The following is a 22,586-nucleotide window of genomic DNA, read 5'->3' on the forward strand; positions in this document are numbered from 1 at the left end:
ATCTGTTTTAGAAAGTTCTGGGAGGCTGCTGAGCTCCTGCCTTTCCCAGGTGATGTGGAAGCTGCCAGCTCTAGTTTGAGTGGCAAAGGCCTTTGATGTCATTAAAATCTCCCTTCTAGGTCCTTGGTCTCAGTACTGCCCTTTAGGACCACAAAGAACAAATTCATATGGCCTGCTGTCACATACTGGAATAGAAAATCATGTCTTCCCTGCATCTTCCTTTTTTTGACCATGAACACAAGGAACATCAATCACTCCCTTGTGTGATGGTCTTGCATTCTCTTACCAACTGGTTAACTTCCTCTGGTAATGTTCCAGTGAGTGTTTAACGAACCCTCTAACTCCAGTTCCAAGCCTGGAATACTCCATCTTGGCTTGAATAATCTTGGGGCTGCACCAAGACCAGGCATTCTTCTGGTTCAAATGAGCTCAAACCTTATGATCCTGTTTAAGAACCACTTGGTCTTATGGATGAGTATGGAGTTTAAACTCAACAAAGACCTCTATCCCTCTCCACATATAAATACCCATGCCTTTCTTGCTGTGATGGTGGGATGGTAAACCAATTCTTCATCTAAAATAGTAATAACCTGATATGTTACCCTTTAAGGGAACTTTGACAAGGCAATTGTAAAGAGATAATAACTGAATCTAAAGGCTGACTCCCTTTTGCTGTCATTCTAGACCACATTGTAGACTGGTGGGAAATAAATGTGTGGCCAGGGTCCCATTCACAGCACACTGTACCATGGCTGCCACTCACCCCAAGGCTCCCCCAAAAGTGAAGCACATGGCATTTGGTTCTGCAACACCCAGGGCATGACAATCAATTCCCACGAGGTTGTCTGATTTGGAGTCATTGGATTTTTCAAAGAAGCCATGGCCTAGAGAAGGACTCACGAGGACAACTGGACTCATTACTTCCAAGCCTCTCAAACTGACTAGAAGGAAACCAGATTTGAGCCAGAGATCCAAGGCTTGTGTTCTTAGTCAAGGGAAGATGTAAGACAGCTGTACTATTCAGGGAAGACCCTCAGGGAAAAGACAAACTCCCACCTACATGGTGAGCTTGGAAGGGGAGAGACTCAGGTGAGAACCCAAGGCAAGAGCTTCCTCGATGATCACTCAGGGAAAACTCAAGGGATGAGGTGTGGGACTGAGACAGGATGTTAAAATGAAACTATTTCAATTTTGTTTTGGCTGAGGCAACAAGACGCTAGTTCCATAGGTAAATTTTAAGGGTCAATGAGAGACATGATCATGTCCCATAGATCATGCTTCTTCAGCATAATGATGTCGTAGGATTTGAGAGGTAAAATAAGACCACTCTGCTACTCTCATTATAAGATTCACTAGAAGATAAATTAGCTCCAGAACATGCTTCTGAGTCAACAAAGGTTTAAAGGAGAGGCCAAATTCATAGGTAGTACTCGAAGGAAAATTATATATCAGAAACTGCAACATCCTCATTTTACATAGGAAACCAAGTCCCAGCTCACCATGTATAAAGATATCAAGAAAATTATAAAAGTATACATAATTTGCTCATATCAACCATATTTAATTAGGTGCCTTCCCATGTAAAGACCAAATTTCTTCTTGTTTCCCAGATCTCAGAGAGATTAAAGTAAAATTCTAGGCAAGGTTCTTGATTGTATCAAGGAACTCTGTGCTAAAAATATGTTTATCCTTCCCTCTTATCTTCCTGGGTTGAGGTATAGCCCTCTAAGCATTCTTTTGTTAAATGCTGTAAATCTATCCCTGTGACAGCTTTGCTGGTGGATGCCTACTTCATTCTCAATGGTCACCTTAGTTCTCAAAAACTTTCCTAAGCTCAATCATTTGTTACAAGACAGGGTCTCACACAGTACTTGGAATAGAGGAGGGGTCAGCAAATGTTTACAGAATGACATAATGGGATTTCAGTTTCACTGCCCATGTGGTTTTCATATGTCAACAAGACTGCTTCCAGAGGAAGTAAAAAGGCAAAACTCCTGCTTATTGATGGGAACCTGAATCCAGAACCTGAATAATCACTCCACTCTTTGCAAACCTATAACTCAGGGCTGCTAAACCGGGAGGGAGCCCCTCCCGTGGGCAGCCAGCTCCTTTGGCAGGCAACACAGTGGCAGCTTTGCCCCTGGGGCTTGCTGCCTTTCCTACTGGACCTTTCCATCCTGAGCCACCTAAAACACTATCTCTCACTGCCAGACATACTTGATACGTCCCTGCCAAATTCCTATGATAAAAGACATTTTGTAGTGCCTTTTATTCACATGGGCAGGCACAGAATCACATGCGGCTCCTGGGCGCAACCAATTTAGACTCTTCAGCTCTGTTTCTTAGGGATTTCTCTGCTCCTTTGTCTGACAGTCCTTTGACTAGTACAGCAATGAAGACTAAATGCGCAAGTCTTAGAAGAGAGGGAAGAAAATCACTCATTTTATGTGATGTGGACTCACTGTCTGAATTGTAATAGCTTTGGCCTAAAACCTATAATGTCAGCCCTGGGCGGCAGAGGTGGGGACCATCCCGGCAGCCCCTACCAGTCCCTGGGCGCCCACAGAAGCAGCCCCTGGGCCTCCCGCAGGAGAATTCCAGGTGCGGCAGGGGCTCCCTCCGCAGCAGCCTCACTGCCCCCGCCCCCGCCCCCCCCCCGCCCCCCGAGGGCAGCAAGGCCGCCCTGCCGGTAGCGGGCGCAGGAAGACACCTACCCGGCTGCGTCCTCCCCTCCTCCTTCTCCTGGGCTTTCTCGGGGGCGCTGGAGTAGCTGGGGAAAGGCTGGTGGCTGAAGAGGTCATCGCACAGGAGGCTCCGGCACAGCTTGGCGAGGAAGCGGAGGACGTACCCGAGGCTGTTCACCACCGGCAGACTCCGCAGGTGCTGTTTCCCGTCGAAGGAAGCTGAGACTGAAAACCCAGAGACAGCGTCTGAGAGCTGGGCACCGGGCAGGACCACAAGCCAGCCAGCCCCGGGGAAGGGGGGTTTTGTTTGTTTGCTTTGTTTTGTAACTCAGCTTTCTTTGGATGTCACTTTTTTTTTTTTTTTTTTTTTTGCACGCACTGTCTCTGTTGCAGATCTGAGCCAGGACACCACACTGTTAGGTCATTGCGTCTCCTCGGCCGCCTCTAGTAGGTTTCTCAGACTTGTCATGTTTTTTGATGACCTTGACAGTTTTGAAGAGTACTGGGCCCTGTATTTTGCAACACGTTCTGCAGTTGGGGTTTGTCTGACTTTTTTCTGAAGAGTGGGTTAGGGTTGTGGTTTTTTGGGAGGGAGACTGCAGAGGTGAGGTGTCCTCTCCATCTCATCCCATCAGGTGCCCTGGCAGCCACATGACATCCCTGGGGATGCTAACCCTGGTCATGCTTGCCAGGTTTCTCCACTGTATTCCCCATAAGCTATTCCTTGGAAGCAAGTCACACTCAAGGATGGAGGGGGGACGATAAAGCTCCATATCCTGGAGAGGGGAGAGTCTATGCAATATTTGGAATTCTCCTGTAAGGAAGATTTGTCCCTTCTCCTCTTTCTATTTATTTGTTCAGTCCTTTATTAATATCAGCATGGACTCAACTGTATTTATTTTGTACTGTGGGAAATCTAATACTGTTATTTATTTTCTTGCTCAAAACTCCTGTATCTCTATGACATGCTCCTTTTTTTTTTCTTAGCCCCTCTGCTTTCTGGCACTCTAGTATGTTCCAGGCTCATCTTGTATTTTCCCTGCCCCAGCCCTGGAATCAGTCATTTTTCCAAGGAGTCCTGGTTCCTTTCCTTGAAGAGTGGTATTTAAAAACCACTGGGTATACTCATTGCTACTGGGGGTCACTAATTCGGGACCACTTCAGTAGAAAGAGTAAGAAATATTTGCATGTATACTAACCCACTTAATTATCTCTGTGTGCATATGTGTGTGTATACGTGGGCACATACACATAAATATGTACATATACATGTGTGTCTATGTATATGTGTACATACATGTGTGTATATGTGTGTGTGTATTCGAATGAATGTGAGTTCATACAATGTCTTCAACTCTAACAGCACCGCAGGGTCCGTTCTAGACTTCTAGGGAAGGGATCTTATAAAAAGGGGAAAAACATCTCCACAGTGGTGCTACAGTTAACTTCATTTCTCCAGGGTTACAGAATTTAAAATAAAGAAACTCAGTTCCCTGTAGCCCAGAGCATGTTTTCTCTGCGTGTCTCCCCACTACCCTCTCGCACCACGCGCTGCCTGCACACCTCCCGCTAGTGAGGAGTCCACACGGGAATCCCAAAACTGACATTCTGCTTCCCACCTAGGCCTGTGGCACTTGGGCATCAGCACCTCGAGTGCATTAGCACTGCATCCCCCAAATGCTGGGACAGGGGTGACCACAACTGGCTTTGAGTTTAGGACTCAAAACAAAATGCCCATTTTAAAGAGACATCGAAAGGATCCATTTCTTTCATGTAACTCTTCACAGTTTGACAAGAACTTTCACATTCTTCACTTCATTTGGTCCTTCCAACAATCCTGTGAGGACAGTGGGCAAATGGTTATTACCCCATCTTACAGGTGAGGGAACTGAGGAGAGGACCGGGGATGGTTTCTCCAGGTCACATGACTCTAAGGGGTACTTGCTTGTCCATTTTGATTTCCAGTGTCCCTGATTGGGAGCAGCAGCCAAAAAGATGCCAAAACCCTCACTCAGGAGCTTTTTGCCACTTGGACACTCTGGTAATTTCCTCTTAGTGTGGGCACTGCTGCTTGCCTCCAGTTCCCTAAAAGACCGGGGATGATGGAAACTGAGCCCAAGCAGCAGTGGCTCAGAACCTCAGACTTGTCCATAATTCAATGAGCACACATTCCCAGAGTGGGCCCACCTCATCCCTAAACCACCCTGGTGTTGTCACTTAGCCTTGCTGAGCCTCGATATCACCATCCCGAACTTGAAAAGCCGCCTCACCATTTAGTTCCCTCAAGGTGGAGGCCCGAGGAGCCTGCGTGGCTCTCTTGCTCTGTCCAAGATTCTCAGGCAAGGTGCTCAGCTCTGGCTCCATGGGAATTCCTTCAGCCAAGGGAAACTTGGCAAGGCTTTGCCCCACTTGCTTTTGGTGCCAGATGCTGCAGAACCTTCTCCCCAACGCCAAGGCCCCAAGGCCACAGACAGAGGCTCGGGCAGAAAAGCAGGGCAAACAGGGACAGCTCCCCCAGCGTGAAGAGGCAAGGACCATAAAGAACTTAGAATGGGATGTGCTCAAGGGGGTAGTGTGAAGTGAAGGAGGAGCTTTCTCTTAGCACCAGGGACTGTTTCTTGAGCCATGCCACTCAGCAATGAAAAAGAAAAGGCCATCGACTCCAAAGGGAAGCCTGCACAGGAGACCTGGCTCTCAGACGGAAACCAGAAGAGGAGGGGCAATCAGAGAGCCTTACAACATGGCTCGCCTCCCGCCTTCTCTCGGTGCTGTACTTCTTTCTTCTCGCTTCTGCTAAAGTCTCATAAAAATCACACTGGGTCAGAAATATGGATCCAAACCTTGCCAAGTTCAATTTTAATCAATTACCATAAGTTAGATACAGTTTCCTGCTCAGGGGGAACACTTGGGGAGGCTTAGAAAGTGAGCTAACTCCATGAGAGTTGGAGCACTTTGCTGGATACCTCCTTACCCTCAAGTCCTGGGTATCTGGAGTTAAATAAAATGTCCCCGCTTTGGTTCTTTAGGATGCAGCCACATTAGACCTCCAGCCTATACCATTTCTTTGCTGGTCAGCAGGGTCACCTGCATGCTCCACTGCCAGGGAACCTCTTCCCATTTGTGATACAGAGATGGTGCCCATGATGCTGGGCCAGAAGAGGCTCTGGGCTGTCCCTTTGGAATTGAGGCATCTTGTAGGGCCCTGGCTCCAAGGCTTACGGGCAGGTGGTGAAAAACTTTGTGTAGAGTTTCAGGGAGGACAGAAGGAGCCTTGCAGGTGAATTTCTGAAGGGCTCAGAATTCCTGATTCTACCCCGTTTATGGTAGTGGCTACTTCCCATGCTTCCAGAAAGTGTTGGGATGGGGCTGAAAATGCAGGGGGCAGTGAGCATGGGAGCAGGGATTTCTCTGACTCCCAGATCGCTTGTTTAAAAAATTACAACCCTGTGAGATGGGGTTGAGGCCATGAGCTTTCCCCACTGCCCTGGTGATGATGGGTGCTATGAAAACAGAATGAAGTAGAAAAGAGTGGTCAGAAAAGGACTCTCTGACAAGGTGGCATTGGAGTAGAAATGTAAAGGAAGTGCAAGAGTGAGCGATGTGGACGTCTGGGGGGAGGAGCATTCCAGGAAAAGAGAATATCAGGTGCAAAGAACATGGTGCAAGAGCGTGCTTAGAGGATTCAAGAAGAGCAGCAAGGCAGCAACTGTGGCCAGAGCAGGGGTGTGGGTAGGGAGAGAGGCGACCAGGAGATTGGGGTGGTAGAATAGAGCCTTGGGGACCCTTGCAAACACTTGTGCTTTTACTCTCAGTGAGACTGATGCCATTGGAGGGTTTAGAGCAGAGGAGTGTGGTGTGATCTGACTTCTAGTTTTAAAGAATCAGACTGTTGTGGAGTGAAAGGTGTTTGGATGCTGGATATATTTTGAAGGTAGTGCAATGGGAATTTGCTGATAGTTGGATATGGCAGGTGGGAGAAAGAGAATAGTAAGGATGATGTTTCAGATGTCCAGTCCTCTTGCCTAGGCCTGAAACCATCTTTTCCTTGAGCCTTGCAAAGGTCTTCATTGCACAGGCACATTAAGGCCCCTGGAGTAAATGGAGGACAGACCCTGACCAGAACCACTATTGCCTAAGCCTCAGGATAGCTGCTTGCTTCCTCAGAGAGACACCCAGATCCTTCCCCACAGAGCCTGTCCTGGAGCCTTACCTGACACCATTTCACCCCCATAGCCCTGCTTGACCAAGGAAAACACCAGTTTCTGCTGGTGGGCACAGTCAATGCAGGCTTGGACAGCCTGCTGCAAAACTGCTGATGGCCTCTCAGGTCCGAAGTGCCCAGGGAGCTGCTGCACCTTCCTCCTCTCCAGGTACGGCCCCGCATTGGCTTGCTTGTTGATGTAAAGGCAGACTGTGGAAACAAAGACCCGTGAAGCCCTCAACATGGGACACATATCAGGCTATCTGGTTGCTTCTGTGTGCTCAGGGGATGCCTCGGCCATTCTCTTTGGCCCTGTTTTGGGAAGCTGCAAAGGGCAAAAGTGAGACTGATTCTTCCAACTTAGGAAGTAAAGGAGGCAAAAGAGCCAGACACCCCAACTTCCACGTCTTGCTCTCAAGAGGGTCCTCTTGATAGAGAACAGATAGGTAGATCTGCTTTAATATACTCAGATCTGAAGTGTAAATTATGGTGGCCCATGTGGGTCATATGTATAAATATATTTCCGCTGCTGGGTATGTACTATGGTAGCCCATATGCGCCGTGTCTGTAACATATTTCCCTGCTGAGCAAGTGCTGTGGTGACCCATGTGGGTCATGCATGTAACATATTTCCATGCTGGACATGTACACATACAAAAATCTTCTCTCTCTCCTTTGAACTGTCAAGCTATACATAAAATTTATAATCTCTTTGTTAACCTTCTATGTATAAAAAATCTAGATGATGCAGCTCAGTCCAGAGACTATCTATTCAATGAAGTCATAAGAGAATGCTATTTACAGTCTCAGAGAAAATAAACACTCAGCTGCCCATTCAGCCGAAGCCCAACTGATGGTTTCCGCACTTTTAAAATAAATACCTTTAGGTAAAAAATTTTGCGCACATGCCCCTAAAATGTATTTATTTATTTATGTTATATGCATTATGTAATATATGTTATATACATGACTGTATTAATGTGTTGTGTACATTTTTAAACATACCCAAGAAATAGAAATTTTAAAAGGATGAGATAAAATAAATATTAATACTAGGCATCAAATTTTCTTCCGTACATTAATGACTCCTCATGTACGTACCCATCTGTCCCCCTAAGTGTATGAGCATCAAGTTGTACCTCGAAGGCCACAGGTGCAACTGAGCATTGAAGGAGGACTTTAAGAGGAAACCAGTGATATTTCAGAAGGGTTACACAGTAACAACAAAGGTGAAGAAAATCTGTTTTTATTGAGTATCTACTACATGCCAAGCACTTTATATGCTTTATCTTGTTTGATTCTCAAGACAAGTCTGTGAGTTGAGTAATAACATTGCTGCTTTACTGATAAAGAAACCTAGGTTTAAAGTGACTAGATGACTGCTCAAAATCTATAATTGTTGGTGGAACCAGGATTTGGGCTGACGCCTTTCTGATGACAAAGCCTGTGCTCCTTTCACTCTACCAGGCTGCCTTCTCTTGCATTCATCCCAGACAGTTAAGGAAACTAATAAATAAGGGATCTTCATGCCAGGCAATGTGGGACAAGAAAGAGTCACAACCCAGAACAACCAGCAAGAACCCAAGATGCATTAAAAACCAAGTTGTGAGACACTTAAACTCATGTTCTCAGAGAATCTGGTGGGCTTATCTGCTATCCAGTTAAAGAGACACACAAAATCTTTCGTTTGGAGCTTTCTCATGTGGCAGCTGTCTTAAACTAATTTTTAGAGGGCAGGCAATCTGCTAACCTGCTTACCTCCTGGCCTTACAACCTTGGAATTCTTGCTACTGACCTACCTGTGAGAGCCTCTGGGGCTGCCAAGCTGGGGATGGTGGCTGCGTCCTGAGGGATGGAGCTGAGGTCGGGCTCTGGGGTACTCCGCGGAGGTGAGAGGGCTAAAGGAGTCATGAGAACTCGAGGCTTCAGCTGCAAAAGAGAGCCCATTGGGGTCCATGAAAATCTGGAATTGCACTTTACACCTTTCCAGAAAGTTTCTTGTTAGCCCTTGCTACTCTATCATGCTTCCACTCCCTTCTATTATGCAGCTTTGGGGACTGAACTTCAGATTCAGGGTGGGCATCTTTGGGGTCATCCCCAGAGGTCAGCTCTGCACCCCACCCTTACAGTGGGGCCATGCCGGAAATGACAGTGTCAGGCATTGGGTGGGGGAACAAGAGAAGCATGCCCTTGAATGTGGGATGCTAATGGGAGATGGTCCCAGACCCTCTGCTCCCCAGGATCCTGGGGATCGGGATTTTCTCACGTCTACCCAGAGCTGACACCAAAAAACCTCCTCCTCAGCTCAGTTCAGTTTTGGCTGAGCTTTCTGGTCACAGAGACCACTGGATCCTGCTGGGAAAGAGAGCAGGAGCCATTTCTCAAAAGGGCTAACATGCTTCTCAGTGTTTGTTTCCTGTAACAGAGACTGTTAGAACCAGCCTGGATGTGGACATGGTGCATAGTCTGGTAGGTCTCACTTGAAACCACAAATGGGGAACTGAAAATTTGCTGTTATATAATCATCTGGAGGTCACTGTAGTTGATGATGATACCAACAAGTCACTCTGAACCAAGGTTTGACAGACAAACTTCTAATCTTAGCTCTCTACCCAAAAACAATGAGTAAGTCAGTCACTTCCCCTCAAAACCACTGATCTATGTCTGGACCCAAGTTCAGACCAATTAAGTCAGAATCTCTTGGGGTGGGAGCCAGTCACCAGAAGTTATTTAAAATAGTCAGGTGTTTCCAAAACACAGCTAAGGTTGAGGGCTATTGCTCAACACCCACTGCTTTTCAACTTGAATGTACAATCAAGTGATGAGAACTGGAGATCTCATTAAAATGCAAATTCCAATTCAACTGGTGTGGGATGGGGCCTGAGATTCTGCACTCCTAGCAATCTCCCAGGTGATGCTGTTGCTGCTGGTTCATGGACCACATTTTGTGTAGCAAGCTTGTACATGCTGTTGTCAACCTATATGCAGTCCCCATCCATATTATGACTTGTGCCCTGTATTTTTAGGCTAGGATAATGAAAATAATCAGAGATAAATAGTATTCCTATGTCTGTTATCTAATCATTTTCCATCCATTCTTTTATTCACTCATCAAACATGTATTAAGCACTAGACACTCTTCTACCTGCTGGGGATGCAACAGAAAACAAAGAAGACAAATATCTTTGCCTTCACTGAGCTGACTTTCTGTTGGGGAGATACAGACAATAAACAAAAATAAGTAAATGATACAGCTTGTTAGAAGGTGATAAAAGCTAAAGGTGAAAACGAAGAAGGAATGGGCATAATAAGAAGCACAAACAGGGAGTTCTACTTTGTGTTGAAACTTTAAATAGGGAGGTTAAAACAGGCCTCACTTTCTTGGGTGATGTGCAGATTTGAAGGAAGTGAGAAAAGGGATGCAAGTATCTGGGAGAAGAATGTCACTGACAAAAAGAATACCAAGTGCAAAAGTCCTATTTTAGTTTGCCACATCTGCCAGAATGCAATACACCAGAAATTGACTGGCTTTTATAAAGGGAATTTATTTCACTACAAATTTACAGTTCCTTGGAGGAAAGGCAACTGGCTTCCATCTGGGTTTCTCTGTCACGTGGGAATGCACACAGTGAGGTCTGCTGGCCTCTCCCAGCTTCTGGGTTCAAACGGCTTTCCCCTGGGTGTTTCCTCTCTGAAAACAGCATTTCCAAACATCTGCTTCTATATCGGCTCTGATTTCTGAGCTGAGCTGAGCTGTGCTGCGCTGCTTCTCTCTCTTTTGACTTCTCTTTTTAAGCCTCCAGCTGAATAAATTAAACGTCACTCATGGAAGAAGGCACTCCCCTTAGCTGACTGCAGATGTAATCAGTCATGGATGAAATTCACATGCTGATGATATAAGTCCAGTGCAACAGAACAACTGGGCACCATCACCTGGCCAAGTTGGCCCATGAACCTAACTATTACAGGTCATGAGGCAGGAGCCTGAAGTGTTTGTGCAACTGTAGAGAAGCTGAAGCAAGATTGGATAGGTAGCGAAGCAAGATTGGGCAGGGATTTGCAGGGTTTTTTAAAGTCCTGGCATTGACCCTTAGCACTTAGGAGCAGCAAAGACACAAGACCTAAACTGACATTTTAGCAATTGCTCTGACTGTTTTGTTGAGAAGAGATTGAAAGATGGGCATCACTAAAGTAGATGACAAATGATGGCAACTTGGATCAGAGTGACAGCAGTATAGGTGGTGAGAGACAGATTCTGGATATATTTTGAGGGTGGAACCAGCAGGATTTACTGATACACTGGATGTGGTATGTGTGAGAGAAAGAATGCAGTCAAAGATGACTCCAAAAGTTTTGGCCTGGAAGGTAATGGGTTTTTTTTTTTTTTTTTGGGAGATGTGGAGGGGGCAGTAGAAGGGGCTAAAAGATGAGGGCCTGGTTTTGGACATGCTAAGTTTTAATTTTTTAATGCAATTTTATTGAGATATATTCACACACCATGCAGTCCATCTGAAGTACATAATTAGTGGCTCACAGTATCTTCACATAGTTGTGCATTCATCATCATGGATATAATAAGTGTAAGATGCCTATTAGTTATCCGAGTGGAGATGTGATATAGACAGTTGCATATATTGGAGTCTGAAGTTTTAGTGGGAAAGTCTGAATGGAGGTACATATTTGGGACTCAACAATATATAGTTGATATTTCCGGACATGATAATGGATGAGAGTGCCAGAAAAGTGAGTGTTGATGGAGAAGAGAAGAACCCAAGAATTAAACTCTGGAACAGAAGACAGCAAGAGGAAGAGGTTGGAGAAATGGGGAGGAACAAGCAAAGGAGACAAGGAAAGAGAAGCCAGTGGGGCAGAAATAAAACCAGGAGAGGATGATGTCCTGGATGCCAAATGGAGAAAGCATTTCCACAAGGTGAGAGATTAACCCTATCAAATGCTCTGATTGGACAAGTAAGACCAAAAGTGACTGTAGATTTAGCACTTCATCAGCAAGAGAAGTTGTGGTGCACTGGATGGGATGAGAACCTGATTGGAATAAGCTTAAGAAACAAGGGGAGGGCCTACATGGCACATGACTCCCAGGGGTGTAAATCTCCCTGGCAATGTGGGACAGAACTCCCAGGATTCGCCAGGACCTGGCATCGTGGGATTGAGAAAGCCTTCTTGACCAAAAAGGGCAAGAGAGAAATGAGACAAAATAAAGTTTCAGTGGCTGAGAGATTTCAAACCGAGTCGAGAGCTTATCCTGGAGGTTATTCTTATGCATTATATAGATATCCCTTTTTAGTTTATGGTGTATTGGAGTGGTTGGAGAGAACTACCTGGAACTGTTGAGCTGTTTTCCAGTAGCCTTGATTCTTGAAGACAATTTTATAATGATATGACTTTTACAATGTGACTGTGTGATTGTGAAAACCTTGTGTCTGATGTTCCTTTTATCCAGTGTATGGACCGATGAGTAAAAATATGTGGAAAAAAATAAATAATAGGGGGGACCAGGGGTAAAATTAATTGGGTAGATTGAAATACTAGTGGTCAATGAGAGGGAAGGGTAAGGGCTATGGTATATATGAGTTTTTTCTTTTTTCTTTGTATTTCTTTTTCTAGAGTGATGCAAATGTTCTAAAAATGATCATGGTGATGAATATACAACTATGTGATGATATTGTGAGCTACTGATTATACACTATGAATGAACTATGTGTGTTAATATTTATTAATAAAAATATTTTTTAAAAAATAAAGAAAAAAAGAGATAAGGGGAGGGGGACACTCGGGTCAGCAAGGAAAGTCAAAAGTTTTGCAAAGTTTTGTTATAGAGGGGAGCAGAGAACTGGCCATAATGAAAGGGAGAAATGGGATCAAGAGAAGATTTTAGAATTTGTTTTTGTGGTTAGATGGGAGAAAGAGCAGTGTGTTAAGGCTAATGAAAATAACTCAGCAGAAAGGGAAAAAAATGATGATATATGGGGAAGAGTATAAGGCATGATGACTGTGTTAGTTAGATCCAGTTGTCAACTTGGCCAGGTGAGCATACCTAGTCTTGTTGCTGCGGACATAAGCCAATGATGTGTGAACCTCATCTGTTGCCAGTTACATCTGCAGTCAGCTAGAAGGCGTGTCTGCTGCAATGAGTGACGTTTGACTTAATTGGCTGGTGCTTAAATGGGAGATTGCAATGTAGCACTGCTAGCAGCTTGGCATTCCTCATCTCAGCACTTGCAGCTCAGCCCGGGCCCTTGGAGATGGAGAAAGAAATTACCCCGGGGAAAGTTGTTGGAACCCAGGGGCCTGGAGAGAAGACCAGCAGAGACCATCTTGTGCCTTCCACGTAAGAAAGAACCTCAGTGGAAAGTTAGCTGCCTTTCCTCTGAAGAACCAACAAAATAAATCCCCTTTTATTAAAAGCCAATCCATCTCTGGTGTGTTGCATTCTGGCAGCTAGCAAACTAGAACAATGACTTTGAATAAGACAGAGGGGATGGGATCTAGCGCACACCGAGAGAGAGAGGTCTTAGAGAGAAGCACGAACCTTTTATCTATTGCAATGGAAAGAAAGCAGAACATGAGGGTCTGGGTGCTCCAGCGGAAGGGAGTGGAGATGGGAGCTTGCAGAAGGTCTCTTCTGATGGCTTCTAATTTCCCAGTGATGCAGGAAGATATCTATTAAGAAGGAGAAGGATGCAACTGAGGGGATGGGAGGAGAGTGCCAGGACAGATAGGGCAAGGTTGCTAAGCAGCATCAAGGGCACACTGGGATGTTTAGAAATGAATTAAAAACAAAATCAGTCAACAATGAGTGTGTTCAACTGCACAGAGCTGCATGGGTGTACACTCTGGGGCTCTTGGCGAAACAATCGTACTACACAGAAGATAAAATTAATAAAAGATTATATCTTATTATGAATTTAACACTTGAAAAATTAAAGGGCTATCATGTCGTAATACACCTTCTAATATCAAAGAATATTTTCAAAGAAATTTTAGGAGTGAAAATGAGTGAATGAGAAACCTGCAGTGCCTCAGTCACCATGATTTTGGCATGACTTAATTATCTGCCAAGTGTGATGAGGCCACCCTGCCTGTTCCCAGAGGTCATGCCTCAAGGGTCCCCTTGATGGCCTTTCTAGGAAAGATGTCCTGCTCTGCATTGCTTGTGATGAAGAGGCTGGCAGTGAGCCTGCAGAGGCCCTGAGACTGGGGGTCATGAGCTCTGGGAGACCCCTGGCTAGATCCTACTTTATTCACGTAAGTCCCTTTAACCCTAAAAAAAAAAAAGCAATTGGCAAGTTGTCATTCCCCATCTTCCTGGGAGTCATGAGTAAATCACACACTAGTGATCTTTCCTTAGAATGATTATAATAGGGATGAGGATGATGGCAGCTAAAACTTAATCAGCCAGGCACTAGTTTAAGCACTTTACAATTATAAATTCATATATACCTCACAACAACCCTAGCATCTAATATCTGCTCACTATGTTTTAAAGAGTGTCTATCTGTTGAACCCACCCCAAATGAGGTAATAGATTTAAAGTTGGCTATTATCTTCGCCCATCATTTCCGCCTAGGCAGAGCAATTAAAGGGATTAAAGTAAGTCACCTGGTTCCAAGAAAAAACCCTCTGTATTCATCCGTGGTCTAAAACAACTTCAGAACTTATGAAGAAAGAAGAAATTTCATTCAACGGTGGCCGATATTTGACTTTTTAAAAATATTTTTTTTAAGTAGCAGAATAAACCAGCAGTAGAAATACCCCTTTATATAGCATTTGAAAATTTTCATCCCAGTGCTCAATAAGAAAATCAAAATAAGCCCAGCCTAGCAAAGGGAGTCACCCCTGATTTTAGAAAGGTGCTAAAACAGCGGACCAGGAGATATGAACTCACAGCTTTGGTGTGATCTGGGGCCCAGATCACAGTACAAAGCCTCTTCAGAAGGTGGACTAGAACCTTCCTGCTGCCCCAACTTGAGCAACCTGTTCTGGAAGATCATTTTTCTTTGTTGAAGTTACCTTGAGTATTTTTTGTTTTTTAAATGGACCAAAAACGAAACAAAACAGGACCCTCTGATCTTGGTATCTAATACCACAATCTGGTGGAAGGAACCAAGGCACCTTGGAGAAATGGCTGATTCTAAGATGTGACAGGAAATATACAAGATGAGCTTCCAACATTTTGTACTGCCAGAGAGTAGGGACATGCTGGGAAAAAAACCCAAAGCAAACTAACAACACAGCACCACCCACAATGATGAGGTATGTTGTAGGGACACAGGGGCCTACTGAAAGAGCACCCAATGACCAGAACTGGCACACTATGACCCACAGAATAGCACAGTAATGATTTTAACTCAGAATATTAAAAAGAAATCAGTGACTCCATACTGATGAAAATACACGATTGAATAAGCAAATAAATGGAGGAGAATAGACAAATCTCCCATGCATAAGAATTCCAAATAATGTACGTGGATATATTGCTCAAAGATGCTGAGTTTAACTCCCCACTCCTGAGGTGTGGGCTGCATGTCAGGACTTCCTTACTAAGGGTACAGTATGGAAAGGGGGAAACATAACTGTACTGTGGGGAAACTTGAGAAACCCTAGCTCAGCCGAGTGTTCAAAGTTAATATCAACAGTGACAAGCCATGCTGATAGTATGTGCCCCAGATATGATGTGATAAGTAGGGGATTTGCCTCTGTGATCTTCTTCCCTAAAATCTGCAGCTCTAATCCAACATGAGAAAAACATATTCAGATTGCAGCATTCTACACAATACTGGACCAATACCCCTCAAAACTGCTAAGGTCATCAAAAGCAAGGAAAGTCCGAGAAACTATCAGAGCCCAGTGGAGTCAATGGAGTCATGGTGACTAAATGTAATGTGGGATCCTGGATGACAGTTTGGAATAGAAAAAGGACATTAGGGAAAACAAATGGAATTTGAATAGAATTTGGAGTATAGTTAAAAATAATGTATCATTATTGGTTCATTACTTGTGACAAATGTATTACAGTAATGTAAGATGATAACAATAGGGGAAATTGGCTGCAGGGTATGTTAGAACTGTCCGTACTATCTTTGCAGCTTTTCTCTAAATCTAAAACTATTCTGAAATGTAATTTATTATTATTTTTTAAATAATTAAACACCAGGATCTGGAGGGAGGGAGAAGGGGCCTCTTTCTTGACAGCATAAGTCCAGAAGAAGATTCACCTCCCAAGAGGCCTTGCTGTGACCCACAGGAGCTAAGCCTTGGCTTCCAAAGCCAATGCCCTTGTACAGATGCTGGTAAAGTTGGCACCTTTACCTGAAATTCAAAACTTTAATTGAATGGGTATGGCAACTCTTTATTCAGAGTGTTGCTGCCAACGTCTGCTCAAGGGAACTGTGCTTTGCCTTGTTAAACTATTGTGGTGGGATGAAGCAGAAAGATAAAGTCCCTGTCCCTGCCAGCTGGAGTCTCCACCAAAGGGAGCTGGGAATTGAAGCTCAGCCTGTCTTTCTTTTCCATTTGCAGATCCAAACTCTGGGCCTGGACAGTTTCTTGCTCCAGCTGTCATTCAGGGATAGGCCTTCTCTAAGACATTTGCTGGAGAATCTCTCTAAAAAGAGGTGGGGGTAGGTCCTTGAGGGAATGCAACCATGGGATTTGCTCCCAAACCCAGGCATGTGCTCAGGAGGACACCAAGGGTAAAGAATCAGTTGATGCAAAATTCGAACACGTTTTTGGAAATGTGTGTTTGCAAGTCCCCAGCACCATACAATTGCAATACTGCTGCTGGACAGCCTACTCAGATATTAACCCAGAAGAGAAATTAGGTTTTATCTTCTTTAAGCCACCATTATTTGACCTTTATTATAGCAGCTGAGTTTATATCCTACCTAACATAATAATCAATATTTTAACCATTTGTGTTTAATATTTTGGGAATGATTTCTTTCTAGAACATGTTACCCTTTTCTTAATTCATTAAACAGAGTAGACAGAACATAATTTACTTTTTTTTTTTTTTGAATCCAGAAGAACAATTACTACTCTGGGCATAATACAAAAAGATTACTGAGGTGTAGAGGCTGCTGGCCCCACAATAACTGGCCTCAGGCTGGTGGGGTTTGGTTACTTCCTGCCTAATTCCTGCTGCTTTTCTGACTTTCCCCTCACTATCAAATGACCAAGGAGTGAATAAGAAAATGTATGCAAAATTTTGAGGCACGGAGCCTCAAAAGCATAGAAAGTGCTCAATTAATGTTACACGTGACTCTTATTGCTATTAGTATCAATTATTATTGCTATGCAGTGGGGGCAAATGGCCATTTGAAAAACCCAGCATTTTCTTCCTGCTTAAATCAGAGTCCTAAGCTTAAAGACACTGAAGTTATAAATCCCACTATTTGGGTATATAACCAGCTGAATTTGTCCTTGGTGCAGGTCCTTTCTCTTTGTCTTTATGTCTTCAAAAAGACCTCGGTGGTCTTTTTAGTCATGAAATGTAAGGAAAATCTTCCTGCAGATCCTGGGGAATCTCTGAACTAAAGACTAAACCAAAGCAGCTACTTCAATCTGAGATGGAAATGCCCAATCTGATAACAAGAAGGTTATTTTCACCGTGATCAGTGTGACTCTTCATGGAAAACATGATGTTAAGAGGTTTTTGCTTCCTTTGACAGGTCTGAGAAGGGGACAGGGAGGCACTAAAATGGGATAGTCGCACCACAGTATGACTGCAGGCCTTGGACCAAGATGACAGCTGGCCAGATGGCCCCTGGGAAAGGCCACGACCTGTGAACTCTAAGGCGCTGGAGTTTGGTTTCCCCTTTTCTGCCCCCTAATTCACTTATGTTAGCCTCAAAGCTCAGGGAAGTGGTTAAATGTGATAGCCTGTGTTAGCTGTGCTGGGGGCTCAAAGGGAAGACCGTGGCCACGCTTTGAACAGAGAGTGTCCGCAGTTATGGAGAGGCACAGAGGCAATGCACAGATCAAGGCAGGAAGCGACAAATGTCAACGAGCACAGACCTGCCATACAATCGGCACAACCAGGCACCCTCAGAATCTCCTGGGGAGGGCCTGCCATAGGCTCTTCCTGCCAAAGTTCTGCCAGCGGCTCAAGAACTTCTATTTCTATCATGATAATGTAATTGACGTAACTATATACTTATAATAATGATATTATTGTAAGAATAAAATAATGATATTTATAAAATTAATATTAATTTTATAATATTGATAGTTATGATTATATTATTGTTCTGTAGTTTAACACATTAGTCTCCTATAATTATAACAATAGTTACTATTGTCCTCTCAATGCCCAACCGTACATACGTACAGTGTTTCCCCCCCAACATAACTTCATCTTCAAATCGAAGGCTATTAAATTGCTATAATCCAGCTGTTAAGAAAAGTGTCTGCTAAAAAGGTAAATAGATTCTGATGGGGACTTTGAAAACACATTCTGAAGTAATAAAAAACAAGATTTTTAAGATTAGACCCCACAATACCTTTGTTTTGCTTGTTCTGGATTTTTTTTTTTCTTTTCGGTCGAATTTTTTTTAATCAGCTTTTTTTTTTATTTTTAAACCATTTTTTTCAACCATTTTGTTCCCAACTGTGTCCTAGATAGTTGAACTTCTCAAATTAATGGCTGCCTGGTAAATGGAGAGAAGCCTCGCTGGCTTCTAACAATTAAAACTCCTTTAACTCATGGTAAAATGGAACTTTAGAGTCTAGAAATTTTTCAAAATAAGCCTGGGAAGACTTAATAGGCTGCCGACTTTATTTTGCCAAGTAGGGACATTTTAAATGACCAAATCTTATCCATGTAACACATTTCACAGAACAAAGAACACTTTAGCAGCAAAACAGTAGGCAGGGGATATTTGAGAGTAAAGGATACTCCTTTAAGGGGAATCATTTCAGGTTTATGAAAACTTTCTAATAGTTCTTATTTTTTTCATGCCGTCACGCGTGGGTGGCAGACTGGTATCTGCTTTGGGAACCACTCCCGTAGAACACTAAACTATGACTGGGGGACTCACTTAGCTCTCTTTGAAACTGCTATGTAACTCCATATTGAAAAGGGTGTGAAATACTGGCTCCACCCAGGTCCCCGCACCAGCATTTATGGAAGTGGACTCAAGAAGAGCTGTGGCCTGGTATCCCCCCAAAAGAAACTGTGGGGCAAGAGGAGTAAGACCTGCTTTACTGAATCATTATCTAGACAGTCCCAGTAGTTTTCTTCCTGACGTGAGGTGTTTCTGACTCTTACAAGCACTGAAAACTGCCTTTTTTTTTAGGAGACAGGAAAGCTGCAAAATTTATTTCATGGAAGGCATTTCCATTTTTTCTGGCCCCAGAAATGCCATGTCTGTCGGTAATTTTCATTCTTGGGCTACAGATCTCAGGGGGGTAAGAGAAAGGCAGGAAAAGGTTTCCGTGTGTTTCTTTGAATCCTGCATTTGCTCCCTGAATCTATAAACAGAAAAGCTGCCTTGCTCCAGCCTATCAGATGCAATTCCCAGACCCCAATAAGCTGAGTTGTGAGACCTATCCTATGCCCCCTTCAGAGACACAATTCTGAAGTTGGCATGCTCATAAGAAAAAGGAGGTTCTCTGTTAGAAAAACTAACCAGTGCCTGAAGACTTTACTTCATGAGATGGCTGAGTAAAAATTTCTTTTAGTTAAAGCAATGACCCCCAAATAACTTTGAATAACCTCCCCCCACCCCACACACAGCCTTTTTATTTTCCAGCATTTTGAAGAACTGTGGGGAACCAAAGGGATATAGGGTGAATTCATTACTGGCTGTTCTGGAAGCTTTGTCTATCTGCTGACCTGAAATAATTTCCATACATTTGCCTAAATAAAAGGGAGTTAATTGCCAATTTGCATTTTGGCCTGAGTATTCAGATCTCAAGATGGAAACATAAGCCCTTTATTTCAAAGAAAACAAATGAAGGAAAACTTCTGCAGCTCATTTTCTAATGCTCAAAAAGCTTGTGGAGATCAAGCTTAATATTTTCTGCTCTCCAGGAGCCTCTCAAAAACATCTCAGAGGAGAAGCCCTCTCTTTCTCTGGTGTGGGTTGGTTTACTGGATTGAGGTTACAACATAGGATTAATTCTACCCCCATCCCCTCCAAATCCTTGTTAATTCTTCAAGAGATCACAGGACTTTAATTTTCCCCAATGTGACTTTTTGTAGCCAACTTTGACATCAGCACATTTTATAAGCGGGAAACTATGAATTAACATCCTGAATTTGCATCATGAGTCCCCTCGTTGGGGCGCTGCATGGGAAAACTCTTCTATGTCCTTTGACACTGGCCTGCTTGCATTATTAATTTAAATGTCTGAAGAAAATCATCTGCTTCTACTAAAATAAATGATGAATGAGTTCTGGAAGGCAGCTTCACGAGCCATCTAGTAGGAATAGTCAGGGGAAAAAGCTCAGCATCTGAAATGCTAATTTGGATGTGAGGTTTAATAATGTGTATTTAGCCATGACCCTAAAATCTGCTCACCATACAACTTTCCCCATCTGGTGTAATTTGCTTTCTCCACTTATAAAAATGCAAACAACAGCATCCATTATGTGCCATGTTGTAACAATGAGGCCTCGTCATGTGCTTCATTCAGAGAAACTTCTTTCTTATCCTGTCTTTACTGAGCTCTCAGCCTTTAGTCACTTTTCACGGTGGAGTTCTGCTCAAGCGCCTGTGCCCCAGAGGCTACAACATGGGGAAAATGGAGATGAGAGAATCATACCTTGTACCCAGGTTTCCGCCCTCTTTTCTTTGGGATCTTCACTGCTGGTAAGGGACCAGCTGAAGCAGAATAAAGGTTATGAACAGCCATCTTCATAGGTGTTGAGTGAAGTGGGGGTCGGCCTCGCTTTCTCCCAGGGATCCCTTGAGACTGCATTTCTGCTGGGGCCAGTCTTACGGAATGAGGTGGCAGATTGCTCGCAGGCAGAAGGGATGCTAGGGATTAGTCTGGATACAAAGCAAAACAAAATAGAAATGCTTGGTTTGCAAAGCAGAAATGGATCTTGGGTTGAGGATTTTGCAGAGGAAAATGAAATAAGACTGAGGTGGGTACCTCTGGGGCTCCTGGGGGGAAGTTCACTGCTCCCCTGGTATAATTTCAAGGACAGGGAATTTCCACTGGGCTGTAGTGGAGCCATGAAGATATGGGCTAAGAGGAGAGAACAGAAGAGTTCCAAGCTCAACTATACCTAACAGTGTCACCAGGGATCAGATGACTTTGTCTGTGTCTCTGTTTTCCCAGTTAGATTAACTTTGATATAATAGTATTATCATATTATGCTATGATAATAGTATTAAATAAACACAACCATCCTCTCATACTCCTGTATACTTTTGGTGGAGTTATACGTTATGATCTTTTTCTTCTTCAGAGCAATTTAACAGTACAAATCAATTATATTAAAGGTTGATGATATCCCTCAGTCAAAATGCGGGCAAAGATTTACATTCAGAGATGTTCATTTTGATGGTATTTAGAATTGAAAAAAAAAGGCTATAGTTTAAATAGCAAACAATGGGGGAAGAGTTAATACATCTGCAGAATAAAACAATCACTATTTAAAAGCCTTCAACAGCATTCTTTTAATAACATGAAGTTGAATGAAAAAATCATCATACAAATTGCATATAAAATGACCTCCACTATGCAAAATTATATTTGGGTTTAAAAAAAAAAACAAACAGAAGGAAACATGCTAGCATGCCACAAAGGCAATGAAGGAATGATTCTGAGTAACTGTTCAACATGTACAAATCCTCTTGCACAAGCAGATGTCCCCGCATACCAAACATTCTTCAGATTTAAAATAACAACAAGCTTCTCAGGTAGGGTCATGCAACCTTCAGGCAAATGGTAGTTGATCAACTCCGACCTGCAGACCATAGTGGCACTATGATCTCAGGAGTCAGACTCCCCAGAATTTTCAGGAAAGAGAGAGAGAAGACTTTTAAAAAGTGCAAAGCTATTTTAAACATGGGGGATTCTCTCAATAGCTCCTTGGAATAGTTTTAAAGAGTTGGGAGAAAGAGGCAAGTGGAGGAAAACTTGAGACTAAACTCAGTGGTGATGTGAGGTGATAAAGTTCATTTCTGAGGACATTCCCTTCCAGTGGGAAAAAAAAGACTCTTGCTCAAAAGGCAGCAGAAAGAGTTAGGTAGGGCTATGGGGGCTGTCTTTGGACCCTGGCCTGGGTCAGCACTGCAGGGATCAGATTGCCTTGTTCAGGGAGGAAAAGATAAAATAGTGGAAATTCTTAAAGATATAATGGGAAATTTTTGACATCCTTCACAGATTTAAGATCACATTGTTAATGCTCTGAATATTAACAGTGTTCTACCGAAAATCTTAGCTGTTCTTGGAAATATCATATCTGGGAAATGGAATTCTAAGGTTCAAATTCATTCATTGATTGAATTGTTAAATATCTCAGATAGTTCGACAAGCTGCTGAGTTTGTCAATTTCGGTTGGTTTTGTCAATTTAAGAAAAATACTGTATCTTGTTGATTCTAAGATGCATATTATTTTCACATGTTAATGTCTTTGAAATGAGGGAGGCACCTTACAGCACTGTCAACACATCAAAGTTCCATAGGCAGAATTTTTATTTCTTAGTAGAACTTTAAACAATGAT

At 43.2% G+C, this 22,586-nt stretch overlaps 1 protein-coding gene across 2 annotated transcripts in view; it reads right to left on the reverse strand.

The window, feature by feature from the left end:
• SCML4 (Scm polycomb group protein like 4) overlaps positions 1-22,586 on the reverse strand; it is a 102,360-nt gene that overhangs the window by 35,391 nt on the left and 44,383 nt on the right. For both annotated transcript variants that reach the window (XM_077162563.1, XM_077162562.1), the window contains exons 2-5: positions 20,674-20,900; positions 8,685-8,814; positions 6,895-7,095; positions 2,715-2,909 (exon numbers count right to left, since the gene is read on the reverse strand). In XM_077162563.1, coding sequence (XP_077018678.1) covers positions 2,715-2,909; positions 6,895-7,095; positions 8,685-8,814; positions 20,674-20,829 — 682 coding nt within the window. In that variant the 5' untranslated portion in view covers positions 20,830-20,900. The remainder of the gene's footprint in view (positions 1-2,714; positions 2,910-6,894; positions 7,096-8,684; positions 8,815-20,673; positions 20,901-22,586) is intronic.

The sequence above is a fragment of the Tamandua tetradactyla genome, chromosome 5, assembly GCF_023851605.1.
Source record: "Tamandua tetradactyla isolate mTamTet1 chromosome 5, mTamTet1.pri, whole genome shotgun sequence".
Lineage (NCBI taxonomy): Eukaryota > Metazoa > Chordata > Mammalia > Pilosa > Myrmecophagidae > Tamandua > Tamandua tetradactyla.